This window comes from Lissotriton vulgaris, chromosome 11 (genome assembly GCF_964263255.1).
Source record: "Lissotriton vulgaris chromosome 11, aLisVul1.2, whole genome shotgun sequence".
Lineage (NCBI taxonomy): Eukaryota > Metazoa > Chordata > Amphibia > Caudata > Salamandridae > Lissotriton > Lissotriton vulgaris.
Genome location: NC_141699.1, coordinates 748,538,266 through 748,550,578, shown reverse-complemented (window position 1 = coordinate 748,550,578; position 12,313 = coordinate 748,538,266). Strand labels below are relative to the sequence as shown.

At 46.2% G+C, this 12,313-nt stretch overlaps 1 protein-coding gene across 2 annotated transcripts in view; it reads left to right on the top strand.

Annotated features, from left to right (window-relative positions):
• Positions 1 to 12,313, top strand: part of LOC147683446 (dehydrogenase/reductase SDR family member 12-like) — a 325,191-nt gene that overhangs the window by 173,467 nt on the left and 139,411 nt on the right. For both annotated transcript variants that reach the window (XM_086943869.1, XM_086943868.1), the window contains exon 5: positions 9,439 to 9,520. In XM_086943869.1, coding sequence (XP_086799995.1) covers positions 9,439 to 9,520 — 82 coding nt within the window. The remainder of the gene's footprint in view (positions 1 to 9,438; positions 9,521 to 12,313) is intronic.

The following is a 12,313-nucleotide window of genomic DNA, read 5'->3' as shown; positions in this document are numbered from 1 at the left end:
TTAACAGCGTGGGGGTCTGGGTGCAGGGGAAAAGGCTAGTGATAGCAACGCCACCCACAACTTGGACCAGTGGTTCACTCAAGGCCGTGCAAGCCAATAGACGGAGGGAGCAATGGTAGTGTCAACTTGAGGCTCCCCTCTCCTGCTTCTGGGGGCACTGGTGCTAGAGAGTGTGGTGAACAAATGGATTCCACTTGGAGAACGGAACGTTGCCCATCACAGGTCGACGCGTAACCATCACCGCAACACTGGGAGCCTGGGCCTGCGCTATACTACGACACACTGGGACACGTTACACCCCCAACTGGTTGTGACCACCTGTCGGGTGAAACAAAAGGTCCAGAATTGTGTTCTAAGCTCAACACCATATTGACTATAAATTTGCGACCAACGACTGTCTCTTACCGAACCCAGAGCGGGAATCTTGGGGAATCTTGGAGGGGGCACTATGACAGGCAGAGGTCCAAGGAACCACTCAACACAGGCTAAATTGGATAAATATGCATACGACAAGACAAGCGCGCAATCGTCAGAGGGACGCCCATCTACGGGAAAAACACCAGAGGGTGACGGGGCAAAGAAAGTCACGCTCGAAGACATTATGACAGCGTTAGCGAATGTACAAACAACAGTGGGGACCATCTCGTTGGACGTTTCTCTGCTACGGGCGGATTTCAACAAGATGGCCGAACGACTCAAGGAGGTGGAGGTAGTCACTAAATCGCTGGTGGAGGACACGTCGGAATTGGAAACAGCAATGGCTCGGATCGAGGCGGAAATCAAACAATTGAAAGAAAAGTTGGACGACCAGGATGGACGCCCGAGAAGGAACAATGTAAGAATTCTTGGAATTCCTGAAACAGAAGGCACCCAGGAAATGGACCTCTACGTTGAAGACTTGATTAGGACCAGACTGCAACCCAAGGGATTGTCCAGTTTCTTCTCAGTGGAGAGAGCCCACAGGGTCCCTGGTGGCAAACCCAAACCGGGAGCGACCCCGAGACCGGTACTGGCCCGGTTATTCAATTTTACAGACAGAGACACAATCCTCCAGGTGGCTAGAATCTTCCCACTGATCCGTATACATAACTTAACAGTTGCCTTTTTTCCGGACTACCCGGCTGAGGTTGCCCGACGCAGGAGAAGTTTCATGGAGGTCAAAAAGGCTATGAGAGCGCGAGAACTACCCTACTCCATGTTATTTCCGGCGCGACTCAGAGTAGTAGCTGACGGTTAAGCATGGTTCTTTGACACGCCGGAAGCGGCGTACGATTGGCTGGAGGGATGGAAACAAGTGGGAGCTCCCCGACACACCAACAGGAATCACTGGCACCAACAGGAAGAGGACCAAGCCGGATCTCAAACGTCAAGAGGAGAAGAACCTAGCCGCTCGCCAAGAATGGGATTAGAAGACGATGGACAGGGACCAGACTCTTGACTTCCCGGCTCCTGCAGGAGTCAATCTTGTAGTGAAAGATGGAGGTCGTGCTGACTTTGGATTCTGGACTGAGGCTGGCCTGAGTGAGCAGGGAGGGCCGCGACCTCCATGGATCTCTTTACCCCGACAAGCAAGTACTATAAGCTGGGGTGGGGTGAAGCACTCTGCTAAGTTGGGGTGGCGGGCGGTTATATGTCCATTAAGCAGGGAGGTGGGGAGGGATGGGAGGGGCAGTTCTTGTTTTTCTGTTTCTAGCCATATTGGCAGGTTGTGATGATACAAGCACACTCGGAACGCGACTAGTGGGCAGGGGCATCTGGGCTCGGATGGGAAGAAAGCCCCCCAGGTCTAAACGAGTAACTAATGGCACACAACTCGCAATCTAACTCTCACGGTAAGGCGACACAGGAGACCCCAGTAGCGCCCCTACGGATACTGACGTGGAATGTAAGGGGATTGGGTGATAAAATTAAGAGGGGACTGGTGTTGCAGGCCCTAAAACAACATGGGCCGACGATAGTTCTCTTGCAAGAGACACACCTCACGGGGAGGGCTTGCCAGGCACTAGATAGGCGAGGGTACAAAATGGCGGTACACTCTGAATTCACATCGGGCTCGATAGGGACGGGTATACTGGTAAAGAAATCCTCACCACTTCTGATACTACAAAGCAAGGTAGACAACCAGGGACATTTCGCGGCAGTTCAAGGACAGTGGGAAGGCCGACTCCTGAATATAGTATCGGTATATATCCCTCCAGCGCTCCAATCAATAGCAATGCCAGCACTAGGGGAATTTATCTTAGCCTTACCGGAAGAGGATCTTGTAATAGGGGGCGACTTCAACACAACGATAGAAGCTACAATGGACAGATTCCCTGTTCGACAGCAGCCGATTGGACCCTCCCGGATCCAGGGCTTCCTAGAAGCAATGGGACTGATGGATGTTTGGAGACATATGCACCCCACCGCCCACCAATACACCTATCACTCTGCGGTACACAATACTTTATCACGGATAGACTACTTTCTGATGTTGGGGTATCACCTACAACATGTCGAGAATATAGACATAAAACCAAGGGGCATTTCAGATTACCCCCCGGTGCTATTGACTCTATCCTGTCGGGAGAAATCTCGTAAATGGATATATCTCATTTACCCTAACTATCTTAAGATTCACTGTGTTAAAAAAGACCTTAAAACAACCACCAAACACTACTTTGAAGAGAACACAGCGTCAGTAGAGTCACGCTCGATACTTTGAGAGGCATACAAAACAGTCCTCCGGGGTCGGGATATTGCCTCCATCACCGGGTATAAACGCACACAGCAGCGAGAACTATCGGAACTAGAACTGAACTTACACGCTGCGAACGTGACACATATGGCAGATCCCACACCAGACACAACACATGCCCTGCAGATATGTCAACAACAACATAAGGACCACCTACGAACCCTGATGGTAAATAATATTACGGCAACAGCACATAAAATATATGATGTGGGAGACAAGGCAGGGAAAATGTTGGCATGGTTAGATAAAAAAGGGGTACCAGTAGAGGAATACAACAGCTATACACGAAGGAAGGGGCACTGCAGTCACATCCACAAGAAATAGTTCGCACGATGGCGGAATACTTTCAAGAAGTTTACACTTCAGACCAGGAGGTGTCGGAGTTGGCAGCATTAGAGGCGCTCAGCCATATTGAATCTCGAACACTTACACCCGAAGCGGTCGCTGAACTGGAGGCAGACCTCACGACTGATGAAATACAGATGGCTATAGGAGCGGTGCAATCCGGAAAAGCCCTGGGCCCCAATGGGATTCCCATAGAATGGTACGAACTCATGTCTGGAACGCTAAGCGCACCACTGTTGGCGATGTTCAATGAAAGTCTGGTGAATACAGAACTCCCACTAGATCAACAAACCACGGCGATCGTGGCGATTCTAAAACTCGGTAAACCCCGACGGAATGCACATCGTATCGCCCGATATCACTATTAAATGCGGAACCCAAAATGTTGGCGAAATTGTTGGCTAGCAGATTAGTGCCTCACCTCCTGCAGTTGATTCACCCGGATCAATCGGGCTTCATTCCAAACAGAAACACTGCTCTCAATCTTAGACGCGTCCATGGGGTGTTGGCAAGAGCGTCATCATTGCTGGAACCGGCAGTGATATTATCACTAGATGCAAAGATGGCATTTGACATGGTGAAATGGCAATATCTTTTTAGCAGTCCTGTCCCATATGGTACATGTGGGTAAGGGGTCCCCGTAAGAAAAGGGTGTGTTGTACTAACTACACACACTAGCACTAAACAGCACTCAAAGACAAAATTCACAATTTTGAGAAATTGTGACTCGGCGTTCCGTGATCGGATGCTCGTGTGATGGGCTAATCGGTAACATCTTGGTGTGCTGCTTCCGGATTAGACGCGTGATGCAGAGACTTTACCGCACTATGCTTTCAGAATGATTGCCCCACGGGTGTGTTACTTAGGAACAAGCAACACCCTTGATTCAAATACTCTCAAGCGTAAAGACGCGCCATTGATCTGACGCTGTATGAATAAGCTGCCATTTTCATAATTGAATTTCGAGGATCGTGCTGTTTCATTTTCTCTCAAACTAATAAGTTGATGGATTTTCATGATTAATGATCTCTATCAGTTAAGATCACACCCTTCGCATTCCGCAGATGACCAGTGGCCATTGTGGTTCAACGTTATTTCATCATTCCAATGAATGAGGTTTACCCTCTTTGCGAATTCGTATCGCTGTGATTGCCCACTATTTTTGAGTGGTTCATCCGAGTTCCCACATTAGAGCCCTCTGAGGCCGTTTGACCATGATACTATTGCCCCACAACCTCTTCCCTTGTCTGTCCTGATGAAGACCCCGCCAAAGGACTTAATCTAACCTATATATAGGGGTCGATACCTCGACGGCTCTCTTCCTTTGGACATCCGGCTCAAGTCCCTGACAATTCCATCTATAGGCTGTGACCATAGAATGTCTCCCTTTAATATTTCATTAATAGTGGCCACAAATTTCGGCTTTTTGCACTTGAAATGTTTGATCCTTTATTGATTGTGGTATCAACATTGTGTTTTTTGACTAAATGTGCCTATTTCTTTGAACTTCACATCTTTAAGCACCCCCCTTTCTTTTCCATTCTCCCCCCCTTTTGGGGCTTCTTATTCAATATCAAATAACATGAAGTCAATTTCACCATTACAGGTGTCCAGTGTTGTTAATAAATTGCAATACTAGTGAAATTTCTCAAAATTGTGAATTTTGTCTTTGAGTTCTGTTTAGTGCTAGTGTGTGTAGTTAGTACAACACACCCTTTTCTTACGGGGACCCCTTACCCACATGTACCATTTAGCGCCCAGGTCCCCGTGACTGCATGGGTTCAACCCCCCTTTAGTGTAATGGCTGTCCCATATGGGGTTTGGCCCTAAATTTAAAGCCTGGATAAGACTTCTATACACTAACCCAGTGGCTCAGGTGACAGCTAACGGCCACATATCGCACTTGATACGACTGGCAAGAGGGACACGGCAGGGATGTCCCCTGTCGCCCTTACTATTCGCACTGGTACTGGAACCGCTGGCAACTTTAATTAGGACAACACCGCTGTTGAAGGGAATTGGCTGGAAAGAGGGCTAGGAAGATCGCATCTCACTTTATGCCGACGACATGTTGGTATATCTGATGGACCCAGAACACAGCATCCCGGAACTTCTTGCACTCTGTAATACCCACGGGAAAGCCTCAGGGTACACTATCAATTGGTCCAAATCAGTGCTGTACGTTCTGAAGGGACCAGCGCCCTTACTCCCCACTGGTAATAGCGGAAGACTCCTTTAAATATTTAGGAATCTATGTCACCAGGGACGCAACAAATTTCTTTGAGAAAAATCTGATGCCACCATTGGAACGACTGAGACGCGATGTTACCCACTGACACTGTTAGGAAGAGCGGCGCTCTATAAAATGATGGCCCTGCCGAGATTTCTTTACGCACTTGACAACACCCCATACCCGGTTCCACCGCGATATTTTAAGCAAGTAGCAGCCCTGGTTTTGACCCTGTTGTGGGGTAACCGCCCGGCACTCATAGCACAAATCAAACTGAACAGAAGCTGGTATGAAGGGGGGATTGCGCTGCCGAACTTACAAATGTATTATTGGGCGGCACAACTTTAAACCCTCAATCAGTGGATTCATGCACCCCAAGATGACCCGGCGTATAGGGCGGAGAGGGCTCAATTGGGTGCGAACAACATACTAGCGGTGCTATACAACAGAGGCCTTGCCACGAAACTGATATGACCCACTAAGCACTTGGTCACGTTATGGTACACGGCACGAGACTGGGTTGGAAAGGGGTTATAACTAAGCTCACCCCACTATGGGACACCAAGGTATTGGGACAACTGAGAAGTAGTAAGGGCTTCACACAATGGGACAATATTGGAATATCCACGGTGGGGGACCTGTGGGATAAGGGGACAGTGATTCCTTTTGCTCAACTTCAACAACAATACGAACTGGGTCCGACTGAGTCATATAGATACGTGCAAATTAGACATGCTCTATTGACGGCACTACCGGCAGAGACTGATGTCCCGGAATCCTCACCGTTAGAGGACAGACTACTAACTGACTATATGCAGCACAGTGCCACTTCACTCACATACCGTAAATTGCTTAATAATCTACCAGATCCTACACTTAAGCTATGAGAGAAGTGGGTGGGCGAAGAAGGAGACCTGGATGATACAGAATGGCTAGAGGCCCTGGCATCCCCTAAGGAAGTGGGTATTTCTGCTAAATTTAGACTAGTGCAACTTAAAATTTTACTTGGTATATATTACACTAGGGCCACCTTGTATAAGTTAAAACGAGCGCAGCACCCCTTCTGTCTCCGCCGCTGCGGGAGGAAGGTACCCCTTTTCACACCTTATGGGACTGCCCAGCAATAGCTGAATATTGGCGACAGGTGATGCGCACCATATCACAAACACTAGAAGCTTCCCTTCTACCTGAACCACGAAAATATATTCTTAATGTATGGGACCCCAATGACCTCACTCGCCATGGACAGACCTGGGGAACGATAGGCACAATGATTACAAAGAGAGACATTGCACAGAAGTGGGGCAAGGCAGATTTACCCACATTGGCAGCGTGGTGTAAAAATATGGACCTGGCCATGATTACAGAGCGGGCAGTGTATGCGAATAGGGGGAGTACCCGTAAGTGGAATAAAATCTGGTCTCCCTGGAATGTTTTCCGAGGGGATGTATGCGAACCACTCCCGGAGGAAGACATTGATAGGTCAGATGATGAGGAAGACGGGGATTGAGAGAAGCTACATGAGTACTTTTAGACCGCCCGTCCCCCCTCCCCCTGCCAAGCCAACCCCCAGCCCTTGAACCCACCCACAAACGCCCCCCTTACCCCACCACCCCCCAAACAAGGCAACGGGACCTAGGTCCTAGTGATGGAGGGACTGGTTAAAACACAGAGCCCCCCCGGAGACGTTGGCAAAGTAGAAAAAATCAATGGGGGATATGCCTATGGGGAAAAAGAAGGAAAGTTCCTAAACAGAAAAAACTCTAACCCCACAAAAGAGAAATACCCCCATTACAAAAGAACCAAAGATTTCAAAAAAGAGAAAAAGGCTATGAAGGCAAATCTTTGCAGCTATACAGTCTAAATTGAATCCAAAAACTCTTTAGCCTGGACTTCGGAAACAAAAAATCTGGACTGGCCTTGATGAATAACTTTGAGTTTGGAAGGAAAAAGCAAAAATACTTGGTCTCCCTTGGACTGAAAGGGTGCAATTAGCTGCCGGAGCTGCCACCTCCGTTCAACCGTTGCTGGGCAGAAGTCAGGCCTGACGAAGAACTCGCAGCCCTTGCCTGCCCGTCTCCTGTCCGACCTTGCCAGATCGTAAACCTTTTCCCTGGCTAAAACAATGCTCAAACAAATTACAATAGCACAAGGCCTGTTATCCGTTTGACCAAAACGCTGTTTTGGCTTAAATGGGAAACGATGAGCTTGCTGAATTTTGAGTTGCCCGTCCCACTGTTTAACTCCAAGAATGCTTCGATAAACAGTTCAACCACAAACTGTCTGATGTCTGACCATTCAATCCCTTCTGGGACTCCCACGACTCTTAAATTATTCCTCCGAGCTCTGTTTTCAATATCAACGAGTTTCGACTGGATATTGTCCCTTTGAGATTTAATCAGATCTGTAATGCCTTTTTGAGTGGCCAAGTCCTCTACAAGAGTGGAGATCCTCTCTTCCGCTTCCCCAATTCTAGAGGCGATGTCTGAGCAAGTTTTAGCCACTCTGCAAATGGAGTTTTGAACACTGCGACAAGCTTCCTGAGTTCGAGCACTCTCCTGCTGGGTCTCTTCACAGTGTGCCATAATTGTCTGATGTATAATTGCAAGTGTCATCTCGCCTGGAGGCGGATTAGGACCATTAGCAACTTGATTTGGAACATCGCCTTGCAGACCAGACTGCATAGAAAATGAATAATCCCAAACTAGAGAGCCGGAATTTGAGCAAAGGGCCAAGGGCCCCTGATCCTTAGGTGCCTTCTGAACTGTGCAGAGCCCTTTAGATATAGCATCTGAATTCAATACCTCATTAATTCGCTAGTCACCCATCTCACTGTCATCATCATCATCTGTCCAATCTTTATCCAGGGCGCCATCATCCTCAGAGGACCCAGTATTGTCTGATAAAGAATAGAATTTGTCGCCATCTGTGTCCTCAACAAGATTTACCGAAGCATTCTGTGAGAGGGCTTGAAGCATATCTCCATGAGTAGCCTTAATTTGCTGTTGTGGGAGCTCTGTGGTCTTTTGAACAGAGGAGGCAGCTGCCATTTCTGTACTTGCCGCTATACCTGGCAAAACTACAACTCCCACCAGCCCACTGGGTTGTGCCGTAAGATCTACCAGGAATTCAGTGTTGAGGGAATTCCCAGGAGTGTTCTCTCCACTCAGCCCCGATGCCTCCGAGTCACCTGCTCTATCCAGAGAGTGCCCCTCAACCGTAGCAGAAGCCATCAACTCCAAAGAGGGTAAGGAGGAAACGCTGACAGCCTTAACAGTAGGAGAGGATGAGGAGGCTTTGGGGGACACAGCTGGTGGCTGGCAGCATTTGGTCTGTGGCATTTTGTTCTCATCTGCCAAAGGTTTAAACATCGCCGGGAGAGTCTGTTTATTTTTCACTGTTTCTGGAGCCACAGTAACTACCGGCATCCGTAGGCTCCCCTCCGTGTTCTCGTGGACTGCGGCACCCGATGCCTGAGCAGCTGGGGATTGAAGCGCTGCACCACTGGTCTTCGCGGAGCTCCGGGGCGCCATGACACGTTCTGCAGATGAGCCGTTCTTCCCCTTTGGAGGCATATCAGAACAATGAGAGTATTGCGGCCGAGACGCCAAGCCGCACCAGGAGCTGATGGCAGCCGAGCGCTTCCGCAGAGAAAGAATCCAGCGGGTGAGACAGTTTCGATACGCCAGATGCCACCAAAGCATTTCTTACTGGTCAATGTTGAAAGAAGTCGCAACAAAGATATTGTCGAAACATGGTAAAAAAAGTAAAAAAGAAAGCCCCATCTACTTCTTGGAGAAATCCTTTGAATCAACCGATATCAGCAAGTCGACCAGGGGAGAGAGTGTTTTGGGCAAGCTCACCCAGCCGAGTGACCGGCCGCCATCTTGCCCACTCCCCGAATGAGTTTGTACTTCTTTCCTGTGTTTTTTTTTTGTGGATGAAATTTGTCATTATTTGCGAAGTGTTTGTCCTTATTTGTGGAGAGATAGAAAACACTGTTTGCAACATATACTTTTTATTCCAATTGGCTGTTTGTGAATGACAGTGGTATATGTTGGACTGATATGAGAATGCTGTCAGGGATGGATGTTGCAATTAACTTTCTGATTATTTTTTCTTTCAGATAAACAATGCTGGCTGCATGGTCCATCCCCGCCAAGTCACAAAAGAGGGATTTGAAGTAAACTTTGCAACCAACACTCTAGGTAAAAATATTGTGTTCATTAAGGTTTGGCAAACACCCGCCAGACACCATTCAATAAAAAATGGTGTCAGATCTCATCATGTTATATTTTTTAAATGTTATGGTTTTTAACAATCTTTTAATTTGTTCTACTGCTTGGAGTCCTTTTACAGAAATTGTATGCTGTAATGTTACATGGGAGTAATTTTTATTTGGAAAGATGGGGTGAACAGAGCTGAATTGGGGACACTTGCCTAAGTAGACCCCCAAATACTCACCAAGAGAGGGGACATTTTGCACTTCTGGTCTGTTTATGAGTATTTACTCCTTAATTTACAATTAGAATTAGCAACAAAGAGTACCAGGAGTTACCCTAATACACATGAGGTTGAGGAGTTCTTTGAAGCATGTGGTGAGCTCCCCTTTTATACGCAGCCAAAGGGGTGGAGATGAACATGTCTGACGGATGTGATTGGTCTCACACATTGATGGTGGTTGATTGTGTTAGATGAGTCCACAACTGTGCTAGCCATTGTACCATCAATTGCAGGCAAAGAAGCATCAGTTATATTTTGAAAGGCACAGGTCAGGCGAGAGGCTTACAAACATCACAAAGCATCACCTGGGAAGAAGTTACTTAATCTGCGTTTAAAAACATGCATTCATAGCAGCTAAATATTCAAGGTTCAAACTGCAGCCTTTAAAACAACAGGCCTGTACTATGTGCCATGGAGAAGTTCTTGGATGCAGTTGTTGCCTGTATCTTATTATCTGTTATTTTGCTATAGCTGTTGGTGTAATCTTCTCACATATTTAGTAACAGTCTCTCTCACATCAGCACGAGAGAGACTGTTTTGCTTCCACAGGAAGTACTTTTGACCCAGAAGCCACCATTGCAAAGCAACACTAATTTAACAGCATCACTTCTTAGAGAGATGCCTATGTGGGATGTTCTGACTCTTCCATTACAGATTCTCCTGCATTGCCACATGGTTCATTCTGCTCTAAAAAAAAAAACTACTGTGTCTTCTTGTTTTATATTCCAGTTGTAAAGGCATTGAGGGAAGAGTGGACTCAGTTGGGGGGTTGATTGATTGGAAACTATCTCTATCTCTTAGAAACGAAAACAATCTCTGTATGACATTGGAATCAGATTTGCCTATCCTAAGGTTCCACAACTGCAAAGATCCAGCTGGAAATGTACATAGTGTGTGTATATACCCATAGAAATATACTTCATACCCCTCACTAACCAATGAATGAGACAGAAAAGAGCAAAACGTGAGTCTAGAGTACTTCAAGAACCCATCACAGCACTGAGACTTCAGGGTCATCACTGCCTTACAAGCAATCCTTAATTTTTTTAGATCTACTGGTTAAACTTCCCAAACCAAACTTTTTCCATCAGCTATATTCTGTCATTCAATAAGCTTTGTGCTATTAGGTAATCCCTGCAGTTACCAGCTGACGTGCATGGAGAGTGACCCATGGGCAGCTCTACCATGTTGATGCTCGGATGCTTAGAAATGTGCCTGAATAAATATTCTGTGGTAGTCAGTCAAGTACCTAACTCTGAAGTACAGTCCACTGAATCATTCATCCCGAAATGGCTAAGTGCAATAAGAAAAGAAAAAAACTTTTTATTTTAATTGGTGTGCACCACAGTAGGATCAAAATTCCCATTCTTGATTCAGCAAAGGCTGGCTAACATAGGAGATTAAGGCTTCCAACCAAAATAAAAAGTGCATTGTGATATTGAGCTGGCAGTTAAATGCTCTACATGGCTTCATGCTTGCATAGGTTTATTGGATGCATATACACACCACCAATGGCAATAAGTACAACTATGCCCCATAGCTCTGGCACCTCCACTCCGGTCGTAGGTCCATTCTGTACACAGACCAATGACATTTCAAGATTCTATTCATAAAACATTCCAGTCCCAAGACCTCACCATATTAAACACAGAACATATTAAACCAATGGATGAGAAACTGGGAGTTAAACGTATCCTCCTGAATGGAAATCAGGCCCTTAATTCCAGTGCTGAATTTGAATATTCTGAAACTCCAAAAATGCATTGGCTACATTTAGTGAATTAAATATTATAAATAATATGGCTAATGTAAGCCACTCAAATAACCTGTCTTAAATACATGCATGATATGCAAAAAATGCATCACAATTAACACAAAAGATTGGGCTTAAGGGTTCTTCACAGGAGTACATGTTGCGAAGATGGCGTTAACTGGATGGTTAGTGTGTCTGGATTCTTATATAAAAGTAAGACAAACTCTCACATACCAGCCTGTGTCATTCCTCATCATAGGGTCATCTCATCCTCCTGACTGTCTGTTAATGGGTTAGATGGGCTCATTGCTATTACAGAGAGCACTTCGGTGGTTGCAATGAATTCACCTACTTATGAGGTGAGTGATCCACGGAACATGTCAAAAATTCCTTACAGAAAGACTGTCACATATGGTTTGTTCCAGGATTATTACTGTTGAATGTTAGAAACAAAAGGCAGGGATTCTAGGGATAGTAAAAGTTCCCAAATTTCTTAGGTCAACATAATTCAGCCTGTGCTGAGGCTCATTAGATGTCTGTGGCTTTCTTCAAGACCAAATCCCTGATTCACAAACTCACATATAGACTCAGTCACTAGCGTTCATTTATGCCTAGGGCATGTGGTGCTGCCTTGTGGATGTGTCACTTTCCGTCGCAGTTTTTACTCCAAATCTCTGCAGGTTAGGTGCAAAATCCTCCTTGTTGCATTTGCCATGATTATCTTTTTTTGTTTAATAATTTTTTA